Source organism: Pleurodeles waltl, chromosome 10, assembly GCF_031143425.1.
Source record: "Pleurodeles waltl isolate 20211129_DDA chromosome 10, aPleWal1.hap1.20221129, whole genome shotgun sequence".
Classification (NCBI taxonomy): domain Eukaryota; kingdom Metazoa; phylum Chordata; class Amphibia; order Caudata; family Salamandridae; genus Pleurodeles; species Pleurodeles waltl.
In genome coordinates this window covers 226,046,500-226,062,393 of record NC_090449.1, presented here as the reverse complement: position 1 = coordinate 226,062,393, position 15,894 = coordinate 226,046,500, and the positions used below count along the sequence as shown (strand labels likewise).

The following is a 15,894-nucleotide window of genomic DNA, read 5'->3' as shown; positions in this document are numbered from 1 at the left end:
CCCCTTTTGGGATTTCGCGCTCAATTCATTAGAGGGCTTTCAGTCTCATCAGCATTACTACACGGTGTCCTGGCTCTGAAGGTTTATTATGCTGATTATTGGTCCCTTTCTTTTGCTAAGCATTATGGCCTCTATGTAGATGAAAAATATAAGACTTAAGCTAATAATGGCATGTGTGATGCCTTACATGGTGCCTCTTCATTCCTTGTGGTGAATGAAATTTACGAATCAAGTCTTATGACTCTGAAGACGTTCATGTAAGAAATCTGTAGGAGCTGTCTTTGTCGGTATGAATTACATTAGTCAAGATAGATAACTTGTTTTTGTCTGTTAGATTGCACAAGCTCTTTCCCTGCATGTTATGCTATGTGAATTTGTCAAGTGGCCTGTCAGTTGTGAAGGTACCCTGATGCTTTAGGCAGGACCTATGCCTGTTCTGGCCCAGGGCTAAGCTGGGCAAGACCTGTTCGTAAAGCCCTGTCTTCAGCTTCTTGTGTAATTTGAGAATGAAAGAGGGGATTCTGATGTGCATCCATATTAAAGTGCATTTGAGCAACTGATAAGGGTGTTCGCCCCATGTGTCTGCTTCTTCAAACGAATTCTCAGGTGCTTAATTTCATTTATTGTAGTTTCATGGCATATGTAACTAAAAATCCCAATGAATTAGACATTAGATATTTCTTTCAGTTTTAGAAATCTTTTATGTGGCATATACTAGGAGAATTTGATTAAAGGGCCCTATGTTAAGTTGAGAAGTTAGATATGGCCCTTAGCAAAGGGCTAATCATGAAATCTTTAATTGGAATGTTGAAAAGGGTACAATCATTGATTTCTATTATTGTGTACAACTATTGGATATTCATAGTCCAAGAATGGATTAGTGACTCTGTCCTTGACTTCACAGATTAAAAGCTTAGTAACAGGATTTGTACTTTTGGAAAAGATCTATCTGCCGGGGCAGCTAAGTGTATGTTGTAGTTATAGGTGTTTGTTGTTGACTGGATTACGATCTAAAATGATCTAAAAAAGCAAATGTACCAAATTGTTCCATTACAGTTTCTCTGAAACAGTTGCCTTGCTTCAATGAAATGTTTGTGGTTTCTGGCATTGGGTTTCCTTTAGCAGCACAGCATGTAGATTTAGATTTTTTGTTACTCACTCCATTCCAGGACTGAGTTCCGTACAGGTGATGATAACCTTTTCAGTTATATTGAGCCTTAACACTAGATTCTTCACCCACATGCTTCCACACTTCTTTTCTTTTTTCCACATCACATTATATAGAAGAGCTAATGGTAACTGCGAGAATGAGGCTTGTGGCTTGGTTTTTGATCCACAGCTCTGGTGTGTGGCAAGTCAGTATATGCAGTATGACCACAATCATCATCATGGTTTCCTGCTTTGGCCCCACACATAACCTATTGTAATCAAACGAGTATATGGTGAGCTGTGTATTTCTTCCTTTCTTACAAGTGAATCTGAGTCTTCCTTGTCATTTTCATTGATCATGTTCTCTACTCTCTTAGACTGAAACGTAAAACCTTATTAAACCTGATGTACTGTATTTTGCAGGTACTGGTTAAACAACTGGATAGCATCTTGTCTGCAATCCATGATGTTCTCAATGAAAGGTAAGCTTAGATCTACTTTTTTGTTTTATTTCATTGTTAGAATTATCAATGTTTTCTTGAGGTCACCGGTATGTTTTATTTTTACTGTTGTCACAGGCGGATCTTTTGTTAATCTGTCCATAGATTTTAAGTGTTTGTGATTTTTTTCAATTTGCACGGATGTTCATAATGGTGGATTTTGTTTGTCTTGGTAGATAATTTGCTACACCTGAAACAATGAGCATACTCTTGAGGGGAAAAATGAAACACTGAAATAATATTTGATGGTGGATAATTATTTATTGACAATACACCCGGAAACTAATTCCAACAAAGAATTTAGTTAACGAGTTAAGCATACGGTGCATTATGGTCAAAACAGTCATATGAATTCTATATCCATATTTATACTCGAGGCATGAGAACATTAATGTCTGCCAGTCAGTCAGATTTAAAACGTTCAAGTTTTTAATAGTGAAAGAGAATAATGGAATGTCTTTGAATTAGCGTTTCTGAAAAGTCCATGGTCATTGTTGGAGCTGATGTGGGGAAGCACATAATTCAGTGAGATAGAATGATTTGTCCCAAAGTTAATCCTGCTATAGTGCAAATCCTTAATTTTAATCCACGTTCTTTTTAAAAAAAAAAAAAAATATATATATATATATATATATATATATTTTTTTTTTGTGATTTTAAACTTACCAATACAATAACATAGGTATAGTGAATTCTCCAACCACTTACCCAAAACCCCCTCCCCCACATGCATTTTACATTGATGAGTAGTAATCTTTAGTCTATAATTCTCATTTAAGCCAAATAATAAGTTATCTATGCGCAAGGCATTAGGTTTCGGGTGTAGTGTCTGCTTCAGCTTCGGAGTCTGAGGTGGTTGTATCAGCTTCCGGGGTGGGGACTTTAGGTGTCCTCAGATTCTCTAGTATTGAGTCCCATTGTGTGGCATTGTCTCTGGGTCTTTGCCCTCGTAGTGCTCCTTCTATTTCTGCCCATTTTTCCAATGCGTTTTGCCTTCTGTTTACTTGTGGGGCTGCTGGGTCCTTCCAGTTTGAGGTGATTTCTCTTCTAGCGAGGATCAGGGCCAGGTCTATGAACTTGTTAGTTATTTTAAGAGCTGCGGGCGTGGAAAGTCCCCCAACAGGGCCACTGCCGGAGATTTGTTCAACACTCTGTCGGTGCAGATTGAGATTTTCTCAGATATCTCTTCCCAATATGGATTAAGCTGGGGGCAGCTCCAAAGCATGTGTGCGAGACCTGGTGCAGGTTCAGCGCATCGGGGGCAGCCTATGTCGTTTGTGCTGTAAATTTTTGCGATCATTTGCGGGGTTAGGTTTGCCCCTTTATAAATATATAGGTTTATTCGCTTGAATCTGGCATTTCTGGACACTGAGTAGATATGGGAGGTAATCTGGGCCGACTGAGACTCTTCAAATGTGATATCTAACTCTGACTGCCATTTGGTTTTAAGTTTAGTTAAAGGCAGGTGTATGCTATCTTGTAGGGCTTTATATATTCCTGATACCACTCCTTTCTGATCCCCTTTTGAGCAGATAAAATTACAGCTGCTACGGGTGGGCGGTTCAAGAGCTCCTGTTCCCCATGATTTTTTAGCAATTCGGTTAATAGCGTTGTGGGTAATGAATAAACTGGGAGGGAGGTCGTTCGTAGTTCTGTGTAGGTGTAGAGTTTCCCTCCACCGTATAAATCTCCCAGTTTTGTGATGTTATGAGTCATCAATTTACTGATACCTGGGAGTGTTTGGTTTCCTAAAATATGTTTCAGACAGGTCAGAGGGGCCTCTGGTGCATATGGAATTTTAGCGCGGGTGCTTTTTAGGTATTGATCCCAGCAGTGTCAAGTCAATTCCCACTCTATTGGTAACTGTAGTTTTGGTTTTCTGGGGTTCATTAATATACCTAGTATTCTATCAGACAATTTAAGGGGAGACGTAGTTCAGTTGTGACTGGGGGGCTGCTGATTAGTTTTGCAATCCATTGCAGTTGCCCCGCCCAATAATATATTTCCAAGTCTGTGGCAGCCAGGCCTCCTTCGTCCGTGGGTCTTTGGAGGGAGCGTAGTGCAATTCTGTGTCTGCCCGATCCCCAAATGAAATTCATGTACATAGACTATCTCTTTCAGGATTATGAGTGGGATGGTGGAAAAATAGTATAGCATTCTGGGCAGTACTGTCATTTTAAGTAGGGCAATTCTTCCTGTGACTGTCAGGGGTAACATCTCCCAGAAGCGCATATTTGCTCTAATCCCTCTGAGTGCTCCTTGTATATTTCCTTCTAGTAAATCATCCATTTTGTGGTATATTTTTACTCCCAAGTATTTAAACGTGCTAGGGGACCAGGGCAGACCCCTTGTGTCGTCAGGCTCAGGGGCGTCCTTAAACATTGGGAAAATGGAGGATTTCCTCCAGTTGATCTGAAGTCCGGAGGCCGCGCTGTAGTTCTCCAGCATCTTCATGGCCCCCGGTAAGTCTGTCTCCAGGTTTTGTAGGAAAAGCAGCATGTCATCTGCATAGAGGGCGATGTGATGGGTCCAGTTATTAAGTGAGATACCTCCGGTTCTGGCCATTTGGGCTAGAGGTTCTACTGCTATCGCAAAGAGAAAGGGGATAGTGGGCATCCTTGTCTGGTGCCCCTTCCAACCTGGAATGGGTGGATATAGTATTGCCTGTTCTCACCCTTGCAGTGGGGTTAGTATATAGAAGTTTAGTCCATCTTACAAATCCCTCCCCCAGTCCCAATTTTAGCATGGCCTGCTCTAAGTAGTCCCACCTTAGGCTGTCGAAGGCCTTCTCTATGTCCACCGAGATGATCGCCGCCTGCGGCAGAGCTGGGGGTAGGAAGTGGAGTACTGATACTAGGCGCCTAATATTTTGGGCTGTGCTACGCTTCGGTATGAAGCCTGATTGAGCTTGATGAATCAATGATGGCATATGAGGAAGGAGTCTATTAGCTACTATCCGGCTTAATATTTTGTAGTCAATATTAAGCATGGATAGTGGGTGGTAGGAGCGAACATCGGTGGGGGGCCTGTCAGGTTTCAGTAGGGGAATCATAATAGCTACGTTGGTTGATTGGAGGAGGTTATTTCTACTCCATGCTTCGGCGTGTAGTGCGCAAAGGTGGGGAGCAAGCAAGTCTTGGTATAGGTGGTTGAACTCTAATGGGAGCCCATCTGCTCCCGGCACCTTGCCCTTTGCCATGCTTTGGATCGCGGTTTTAATTTCTGCGATCGATATTGGTGTTGCTAAGGTTGAGCTCTCCTCCGAACTCAGGTTGGGGAGAGTGAGGTCCTCCAGCTCTCACATCTGAGTAGTACTCAGTGTTTCGGTGTTTGGTATGGCCTAAGGAAGCCAGCATGAAAAGGAGGTGGGAAGGGGTCGATCGGTCTTGGCCTGCATAACTGAAACCCATTGTGAGAAGTTGTGGAACTGACCATGAAGGGACAGAATATTCACTGTGTTGGATTGGTGGTTGCTGAATCTGACAGAGGAAGTTAGTTCACCTGTGAGTGGGGAGCAGGCAGAAGGGCGATGCTTAGATGTGTGCATCGTAAACTACATGAACCAATCAATCAAGGATTTATAGAGCGCACTAATCACCTGTTAGGGTCTCAAGGCGCTGAGGGTGGGGAGCTACTGGTCGTAGAGCCATGTCTTGAGGCGTTCCCTGAATGTCGAGAGGTCTTGGGTCTGGCGAAGGTGTAGCGGTAGGGAGTTCCAGGTCTTGGCGGCTAGGTGAGAGAAGGATCTTCCTCCAGCGGTGGTGCAGCGGATGCGGGAGATGGAGGCGAGGCTGGCGAGGCGAAGATTGCGGGTGGGGGTGTGGAAGGTGAGTCTGTTGTTGAGGTAGGCTGGGCCTGTGTTGTGGAGGGCCTTGTGTGCGTGGATGAGGAGTTTGAAGGGGATCCTCTTTGATACTGGTAGCCAGTGAAGGTCTCTGAGGTGGGGGGAAATGTGGTCACGGCGTGGGATGTCCAGAATGAGGCGGGTGGATGCGTTCTGGATTCTTTGCAGTTGTGTTAGGAGTTTGGTTGTTATTCCTGCATATAGGGCGTTTCCGTAGTCGAATCGGCTGCTGACCAGGGCGTGGGTGGCAGTTTTCCTGGTTTCGACGGGAATCCACTTGAAGATTTTGCGGAGCATGTGGAGAGTGTTGTAGCAGGAAGAGGAGATGGCATTGACCTGCTGAGTCATGCCGAGTGTGGAGTCCAAGATGAAGCCTAGGTTGCGTGCGTGGGTGGTGGGTGAGGGCGCGGTTCCTAGGGAGGTGGGCCACCAGGAGTCATTTCAAGTTGAGGGGTTGGTGCCATGCACACATGGAATGGAAAATATCCAGAATCGTCTAGCGCCAAAATGCAGATGTAACTAAAAATGCACAAATATTGGAAAAAAAACACACTGGTCATCTATTCAGTCAATAAATCTGGCCTAGTAGAACGTGAATCGCCACACCAGGAAACAACATATAAGCTATGTATCACTGGTCTGTTTCAAAAGAGGATTCTGGCTGTTATAATCAGAGTAAACAATTGTTGTTTCAGAATAATAATGTGTCATGTTAAATTCGTAGTTTATTAAATGTTTCCAGAAGAAACCATGTATAGGATACATTATTTAGCAAGCATTTGCAATGCAGCGTGTCTCGCATGTGCTCGAGTTAGAGCTATTTCTCTTGTAAACTCCTAACCGGACTTTTCTTGCCACATATATTGAGAAAAAAAAAAGTACAGCAGTTTCACATAAGCGAGCTGTTTCACAGCGCCATGAGCATCAGCTTGAAGAGACACACAAAAGGAAAAAGCAGTTCGCTTGCAGTAAAACCTATTGGCAAAAGTGCACTTAGCCATGTAACGGGCAATGGCCAAGGTGGTAACAAAACCACCCAAGGAGTGAACATAGGTAAGCCATTTACCAATGCCATCAAAGGATTTTTGAAGGGCAAGCCCACGAACGAGTGGTAGTGATGGGCATGATATGGGTGTTAAAAGCCCAGAGACATACCGACACGTCAGAAAAGCAGTGCTTGTGCGCTGCTATGCTCGACTAAAAAAAGAGACAAGGCATACAAGTCTTGTGTGTTCACAACTTATTCGAAGGATGAAAAATATTACAGAGAGTGAACCTCTGCCAAACCAATCTGGTGGATTGTCAGAAATAACTATTGGCTTAAGAGCTGGTAAGCTTGACATTCATAAAGACGTATCCATGGATAAACTTGCACGTTCATAAAGAGGTGCACATAAATGCATCAGAAGCAAATCAAATTTAACATTTTATCCAACACATTAAGGCCCTGATTAACAGTACCAAACATTTGTATGTAGTGAGATGCTAGACATGTTTGTTGCCACCTCTTTGGTCTTTGTCATTTTGCAAGAGCTGTCCATCTGAAATCAGTTGCACAGTTCTTTAAATAGGGTGACCGGAGTAGGCTGTTATAGTGATCCAATTTATGCAAGATTATTGCCTAATACTTTACTGATTATGGCGTGTAGTCCTATTTATATAGGGCATATGACATTTTGGCTTCAGTAACGCGTGAAGAATTTTTGTTTGTTTTATTCCAGTGAGAGTAATTTCTTTGGTATCAGATGTAAATTGAAACACAAAACAATTGCTACATCTGTAATGGTCCGTCCCCTCTGGAAGTCCTACAGAGTGCAGTGTTTGTTCCTTCCTTGTGAGCTTTGCCCTGACCTCTGATTCTGTTCAGTTCCTTCCTTGGAGGAAAACAATGGTCCTCTAATCCTAGGAGTTCCAAAAGGTGTCACTGCTTCATTATTGAATTCCTGTCATGTTTGCCACTTGGCCTATATGTGATCACACATGTCATGGGTGATGCGTGTGACTTTATTTGTGCATTAGTAGGGTTACCTTTGGGGTGTATCATGCTCTTTTTTTTAAGGCCTGACACTCATTTTATGTGATATTCTTTACTAATGAGTTTGGTACACAACTGTTGGGCATTATCAGAGTTACCTTGACACATGTAGCAATTTTCCTAACACCCTGAAATTGTCTCTTGGGAAGGTTGTCCTTCAGTAAACATGGGTAGAAATATTGAAAATGTAGGAATATTGTGGTGTTGGGCTTGACTTATTAAAAATGTTGCAGGGTGAAACTTTTCTGGATTCACGTGCTGTGGATTATTTCACCATCTAGTGGTTGGGTCTGGAACTCTCCTTGTAGTAGTCCGTTTTTGTTTTTTTGCTGGGCGATGACTTTTCACCATTTGGTGCTTAGTCCAGCCTTCTCCTGATATCAGATTCCCTATCCTGGAATCCTCTGTGCATGGTAGTCATCATCAGGTTCTTTTATCTTCCGTTGGGTCTTGAAGCTCTCCAAACGTGGAAAGAAAGGTGAAAGAAAACAAAGAATCTTCAGAGAAAAATCAGATTTTCAGAGGTAAAACATCGTAGTAGAAGGAAGGGTGTCTCTTTGGAAGAACTCACTAATTTCCACTGGAAGACACCAAAGTAAGTGGAACATTTGCGCAGCCAACGAGAGAAGGCTGGAGAATGTGTGGGTAAGGAGCCCCGTGCTGTGTCATATGGAGAATTCACCTTTCCTTTTCTGTCTGGAGTGCCACCACAAGTATGCCCAGAGGGGCAGCCACCAGGTGTGTAATCTCTGCCTACTGAGAGACCACAGCACCAAGGGCTCTGGGGCTTGTGCAGAGTTTAAGCCCAAAACCTTGAGGGCAACTGCTGAGAACACTCCTTCCCTCACAAAGGACGAGCCATTACTTGCCAATGCTTCTAGGCATCCTGGACCATGTGAAAGAAGCCTGTAAAGAGCCAGCAACCTGCAGGTCACTGACACCCAGGGTCAAAAAGAAATACAGACATTCCTCAAAGAACCCTGCACACATTCGAAGCAGTGTGGTGGCAGACTCGATCACTGTGGCCACTGCCAGAAAAATAGCAAATGTGCCAACTACCTCTAGGACGTCCTTTGATAACGTAAGCAAAAGAATGGAAATGGTGGGGAGGAAGTTTGAAAGGGGAACCACAACACAGTGATGCATCACAAATTCTAATGCTCTGCTTAACAGATACGCCTACCAACACTGGCACGAGAGGGCAAAACTAATGAAACACCTGTCCGCAGTACCTAAGAGGGCTAGCCCCCCCTGTGGAAGAGGAAAAGAACATCACAAACATGCTTAAAGCCAGCACTGGATACTGCAAACACATTGAGTAGACAACTGGTGGCATGGACAACCTTGAGTAGGCAAACCTGGCTGAAAGTTTCAGGCAAGTGTAAAATGAAGTCCAAGCCAGCATCAGCACCACCTGTTTTGAAGTGCAGAGGTTGGCGCACTACAGCAATTAAAAAATAAAAATGAAACCGCAAAGTCTATAGGAGCCCTGCAGTTTAGAGAACAGCAGAGGACTGTCAGCTCTACAAGAAGATCAGCAAGAAGAGGGGGCTTCAAAGCCACCACAACTCACCAGGTCCTCCAACACGTTACGCACAGACATTGACGCAACAATGACAATACCAAGCACCACTGAGGCAGCCTTTTTGCAGATGAGCATGAGGCAGGGGGAGGAGGCAGGAGGCAGACACCTCAGGGTGTGACAACAACAAGCAGGGGACCTACAAAGTAAAAGCCACAGACCACATCCACACACACCACCTGGAGGGGGGCAAATAGGAGCCTTCCCTCAGAAGTGGAGGGAGGGTCACATCAGACAAGTGGATACTCAGCATTATCCAACACAGCCATTGCGTAGAGCTAGTAAAACACACGCCAAAATGGGGCCCAAAGAAAATAACCTATTCAAAGAAAGAAAAAAACCTTTCTAAGCTGGGAAGATCGAGAATTGCTTTAAAAACAGATAGTAGAGAAAGTGCCACTGAAGGAGATCAACCGGGGAAACTATTCAACATATTTCCTGGTACCAAAACCAGACATCTTGTTACAGCCCATTCTTGACCTCTGCTTCCTAAGCAAGTTCTTAAAGACACAGTAATTCAAAATGAGAATGCTACAAGGGATTATATCACAACTCCAGCAGGAGGATTGCATGGCAACCGTAGATCTAAAAGACATCTGTCTTCACATTCTGATGAACAACAGACATAAGAAGTTTCTACGCTTCACATTAGGCAAGGTACACTGCCAATTCACGGTATTACCATTTGTATTAGGATTAGCACACAAGTTATGCACAAAGTGCTTAGTGGCCATAGTGATGCATCTGAGAAGAAGGGAATACACGTATACCATGACTGGCTAGTAAAGGTGAATTCTTCCACAAGTGCCAGAGACATAACACTGATGACGACATTCCACAAACTGGGGTTCTCCATAAACCTGGAAAATTGTCACCCATACCAGAACAAGAAAAGCTCTTAAGAGCAAGAATCAGTACAGCACAACCAAGGACATTTCCCTGTGAGAAGAGGGTACTGGCGATAAGGTGAGATGCTCTTCTCTAGTAGAAGGGTCATTCTCTGACAGTAAGGACTGTGTGAAGTTGCTTGGAATGATGGGTTCCTGCGTGCCAGTGATACCACATTCGAGGCTAGATATGAGGCCGATCCAGGAATGGCTCCAGAACCAATTGTCCCATTCAACAGGGAGTTGGGAAGATCTAATGGTGGTCACCCAAAGAGTACAGGAGGAAATAACTTGGTGGAATAGTATATATAAGACCCTTCATGTGACTGATGCTGGCCATCACCTCAGAACCCTTGTACGTGGAATGGGGAGTTCATTTGGGGAAAGTTCAACATCGAGTAGTCTGGAAACCAGAAGAAGCAGTTCACTGCACTAACTGGAACTAATGTATAGTGTTCCTAGCCTTAAAAGTCTTCCATAAACAATTATGGTGAAAATCAATAAAAGCCCAAACAAACAACACAACCACAGTGTTCTTCCTCAACAAACAAGGGGGGAACAGAATCCTTCAAACTATCAAAAGTAGCTCAAGAGATATGGAGGTGGGTCATCAGGAAACATATAACCATACCAACAATGCATCTACCATTAGTAGACAGTGTGGAAGCGGACAGACTGAGCAGACAAGCATCCATCTGAAACAAATGGGAGTTGAATCAAGCAGTGACTGAACATTTGTTTTATTTTGGGGGGGTGGGGGTGGGAGGGGAGCAGAAATCGACCTGTTTGCAACAGTAGAGAATACAAAAGGCCTGTTCTTCACATCCAGACACCCACACCTCTGCTCCCTGGGGAATGATGCACTGTCGATAGACTGTTCAGATAAATTTGCAATCACCCATTTCAACCCCCCCAGCTTCCCCCTCCCCACCCCACTGTTAACATTGTTAAAACTAATAATCAACAAGTGCAGACAATCATGAATGACACCTGGTTTTCAGAGCTGATGGAGATAGCTCACACCAATATACAGATACTGCCAGTGTTACACAACCTACTTACCGTGCAGGAGTAGAAAGGAAGATAACCAGAACCAAATACCCCGAGCCTAGCAGAATGGCTCCTTTGGACATATAGTTCTGACATTTGGGCCTCCCAAGGAAAGCAATAGCAATCCTCAGGGAAGCAAGAAGATTGGCAGCAAGCAAATGCTACAGAGCCAAATGGGAGAGATACACAAGGTGCCAGAGATCTTTTTTTTTTTTTTCTTGACGGACACGGGATACCACAGTCACCTAGCACACCTGCTTGACAGCAGCAGCATCTACGCGTCACTAAAGGTGTGTATCTGGCTGTGATAGTGGCATACACAAGCGAGCACATAGGAAGAAGCTTCTTCACTGCCAGCGATCAAACGGTTCCTCGAAGGAGCCAAGATGATAGCTCACCAAGATGCTCAGCAATACTCATATGGAACCTAAACATGGTGCTTACTCAGCTGATGAGGGAACAATTTAAAGCACTGAAGCGATCAGCCTTAAAATATCAGTCTCAAAACAGTGTTTCTAATTGCAATGTCATCGCTTCGCAGGGTAAGCAAGCTGCAAGCACTCGCTATACAGGAGCCATACCTGCATGTACACAAGGACAAGGTAGTCATGAGGACCAACCCGCAATTCCTTCCAAAGGTCACATCCCACTTTTCACATAAACCAAACAATCCAGATACATAGGTTTTGTCAAGAACCAAAGACTCGGGCCGAAAGAGGACTAGATTCACTCAATGACTGCAGAGTGATTATGTACTACCGGGAAAGAACAAAATCTATCAGGAAATGGAAACAGTTCTTTGTATCGTTTGCATCTAGTAACAAAGGGAAACCAGTTACCAAGAACACCATCGGAAGATAAATTTCTACTACAAACTTAATTGCTTTTTAGTGTAAAAGACTGAGATACAGACATTGCTCTCCTTGTGGGTGATCTTCACATATCCAAACAAATTGCTGTTGCAACAAATACATTATTATCATATATACAATCTACAATTCCCTATGGGTGATAAAAGAGATGCAACGTAAGAGAATTAATGACGTCTGTTACATTAATATGATATTAGTCATACTCTGCAGCTCAGCAATGCCCACCCTCCCCCTATTAACCTGGACTTGACCTGATCATTTATTACCATTCACAGGACCTGGAAGCATTCTGGCGTGAAGGGAGTGATCATAGCAAGTGAGGCAGTCAATGGCATATAGCTTAGAACTGGTTTTCATTCATCTTATGAGGCGTGACAAAGTAAGCATTGGAGTACTGTTGCAAACACAGCACATTCTAGAGTAATCTTTAAACGAATAATTCAGTCATCACTAGTATGTTGAGTTTTAAAGGATTCCATCAGTGCATCCCATTACTATTGTTTTTTTTCCCCTAACCGTCTGTATTCCTCACGGCGTAGAGCATTGCCTTCTACCAGTCCCCATCTGTCTGCCTCCTCCTGCCACTGTGTCAAACGGAGCAGTGGGCGATTTCCTTTGCCTGGTCAGTAGATGTTTTGCCATCAATAGCACTAACTCTATGAACCGCACCACCACTTTAGTGCTTTTGAGGCGAGGGTACAATCCCAATATGCAATTTTCAAACAAATGCCACATATCCCGTTCTGTTAGTGAGGTGTGGGTCTGTGCCCAATAGGTGGTTAGTGTTGGGCAGGCCCATAGCATGCGCATCAAATTAGCATCCGGGGCAGTAAAGAGGCACCGGCGCGGGTGAGCCTGGACACAGTAGACTATGTAGTTTGCCTCGGTCTAACATATTCTGTGTGCATCCAATTTCCTGGAGATTCCGGCTGGCTAGCCGGTAAGTGCCACTGCAGCTGGCCTGCCAAGCAGTAGGCTTTGAAATCCGGGGCACCCATCTCTCCCCCCTTGTCTGATGGAAGTTGCAACTTGGCCAGACTAATCCTTTCATCTACCATTACACCATACCAGGTCTATCAAAGTATTCAATGATTTGAAATAACGGGCTTAGATCACTTTTGCCAAGTTAAAAATAATAATAAAGTAGGCGTGATAACATTATGATTTTGGCTAGCGCTAGTTGTCCTGCCACTGATAGCGCTAAGTGGTCCCGAAGATAACTTGAGACCTAAGGGCTGTAATCGCCTTCTGTACATTCCCCTCTAGAAGGTCCAACAATTCTTTATATATTTGTATCCCTAGATGTATGAATGTAGTGGGCACTACTTGTATGGTTGTTTCTCCAAAGGGTAGGAAGGTGCCACTATGCATATCTTTTAAAGAGAAAGCGTAAGAGTTGTTAATATTAATATGCAATCCTGAGAGCGTTGCAGATTTGGAAAACAACCGGGCCACTGCGGATAGACTCACACAAAGATCTTTGGTGTACAAGATCATGTCATCCGCATATAAGGATTTGGCATGGAGCGGGGTCCCACAGGTATTACCCAGTCTTGTGCCTCCTAAGTCGCTGTGCCAAGGGTTCCAGCACTATCACAAATAGTATAGGGAATAATGGGAATTCCTCTCTAGTGCCTCGGAATATTGGATACTCATCTGAGATGTGCACTCCAGTTCTCGCTCATGCTATGGGAGAGGTATATAATAACCTAACCAATAGAATGTAATTGTGGGGAATTCCAAAGTGTCCCAGGGTAGCTAACATGTAATCCCACCCCATTGTGTTGAAGGCCTGACGCAGATCTAGGGAAAGACACCCAGGCTGTGGTCCTGAGCAGCGTTCATAACGTGATCTAGTAGGCATATGTTCACAGAGGTTTTGCGTTTAGGTACAAGTTCGCATTGGTCGTTATGTATGATTCTAGGGAGCAGGGGCAGAAGTCTGCACGCTAGGAACTTGCTCAAGATCTTATACTGTTGAGCAACAATAATGGCCTATAGGGAGCTGTATCCAAGGTATTTACCCGTTTTTTAATATAGAGGTCACTAAGGCCAGTCTATTGGAAGGGGAGGGGGTAACGGGCCTTCCTCCAAGGAAGACTTATATAGGTGTTCCAATTATGTCACTAGGAGATTAAGGAAAGCAGCATAAAACTCCACCAGGAGGCTGTCTGTGCCCAGTGTTTTATTACGTGATAAGTTTTTAATAGCCTTGCGGATTTTGCCAGCGGTCAAGGGTGCCCAAGTATTTCTTTGTCAGCAGCTTGTAGCAGAGGCAGTGCAAGGTCTTGTAAGAATGCATGTATCGCGGCAGGTTCGGCCCGGGGCTGATTGTAATAAAGTGCTGTTTAGAATTCACTAAAGGCTGCAGCTGAGTTCCCTTGGGAAATAAAAACAGTTGGAAAGGGGTGCATGGGGGTCATCTGGGCCAATAACGCACCCGATCTGTCTACCTCAGTATGTGTCTTCTGCACGTCCGCTCTATAATCTGTGATGCACAGTCGCTCAAGAAGTTCAGCATATCCAGTCCTGGCTGCTTGTAGATGCAGGGTACGCTATGCATCTGCTTCTGTGTCTTTCTCCAGAATACCCAGATTATCTTCCACATGGGTAGGCTCGTGTAGGACCGTCCAACATGCACCTACAGTCATTCCCATAGATGTCCCACATATCACTACTTTGAATGCCTCCCACTCAACTAATGGTGAGGAGGCCATGTTGGTATTATCTGTAAAGTACACATCCATAGTCTTAGGGTGTCTTGGCAAGCCCCATCCTCCGGCATCCGCAATTGTGGGTGCCATTTGGGTATAGGAGACAGTACACGTCCCCATGCCAACCTTATTTCTAAAAGATTAGGGTCAGACAGTGTCTTTCCCATGTATGTAGCATGTGCAAGATGAGTTTGTTGTAATGAAGTGGTACATAGGATTCTATCTAGTCTCACAGAAAGGGCATGCAGGAGGGAAACAAAGGATAGCCCGATGGGGGAGCACGTGCTGGTGTGTGACTGGTTGTCTCTGTTAGAGGTCGCCAAGGTTATTGCCACTTTCTGACTTTCCAAAGCCTGGTTCGGCTTTGGGCTCGAAGTCGTCCCCTGCTGACCCGCAGCGTCTTCTCTGTGGCGGTCGCTGTGTCTTGGGTGGAAGGGACTTTGACTGCTCAAGTCTCTGAGCATCTGGTAAGTTTGGCCTCAGGAGACTCGAAGAAATTAATTTTCTGTATATGAATTACCTTGAGTCTTGCTGGGAACATCAAAGCAAAGGAGAAGTCCACGCACGTAGCTGCCTATTGACCACCTAAAGGAGGCCTCCTGGCTCTGGACAGCGAGCGTAAAATCATGGAATAGCAACACTCAGACATTGTCTATCAGGATAGGTGCTTCTTCTCATGCATTGCGATGGAGAGTGTCACGATTTTTATAGTTCAGGATCCTGGCCACCATGGGTCTGTTGCGGTGCTCCAAGAGGCTCTTTTAGCACAAACTCATTGTGTTTTCTCCACTGCAAACAGGTCAGAAAGACCTGTTGGTGCCACTGTATTGCATAACCAGTCTTAAACATATTGTGTGGCATTGGGTCCCTCAATGCCTTCAGGCATACCAATTATTCTGGCGTTATTTCGACATGCTTGTCCCTCTGCATCTAAGGCTCATTCCTGTAAGATATGAACTTGGCGCTGAAGTTGTGGAACAGTGGTGGTACATTCTGATTGCCATGGTGTGAGAACTGCGAGAAAGGCCTCATTACTTTTGACTATCCACCAGTTTTTATGGTCGTCTTTCAGGAGTCTGAGGTCAGTGATAATTGTCCCTAGGTGGTGTTCTGTTGATGATCTGGATTTGTGGTCTGCTGCAGTATTCCCCACGCTGCTCCTGGCAAAGCCGCAAGTACAGGATCTTAGCCACTCCTTGGCCCAGGGCCACTGCCACTGAAGACATTGGTGCCAGGAGGGCCCCGCTCCTCACCTCAGGCC

General features: G+C 44.4%; 1 protein-coding gene across 2 annotated transcripts in view; it reads left to right on the top strand.

The window, feature by feature from the left end:
- SMG1 (SMG1 nonsense mediated mRNA decay associated PI3K related kinase) overlaps positions 1–15,894 on the top strand; it is a 1,401,298-nt gene that overhangs the window by 145,198 nt on the left and 1,240,206 nt on the right. For both annotated transcript variants that reach the window (XM_069210224.1, XM_069210223.1), the window contains one exon: positions 1,573–1,631. In XM_069210224.1, coding sequence (XP_069066325.1) covers positions 1,573–1,631 — 59 coding nt within the window. The remainder of the gene's footprint in view (positions 1–1,572; positions 1,632–15,894) is intronic.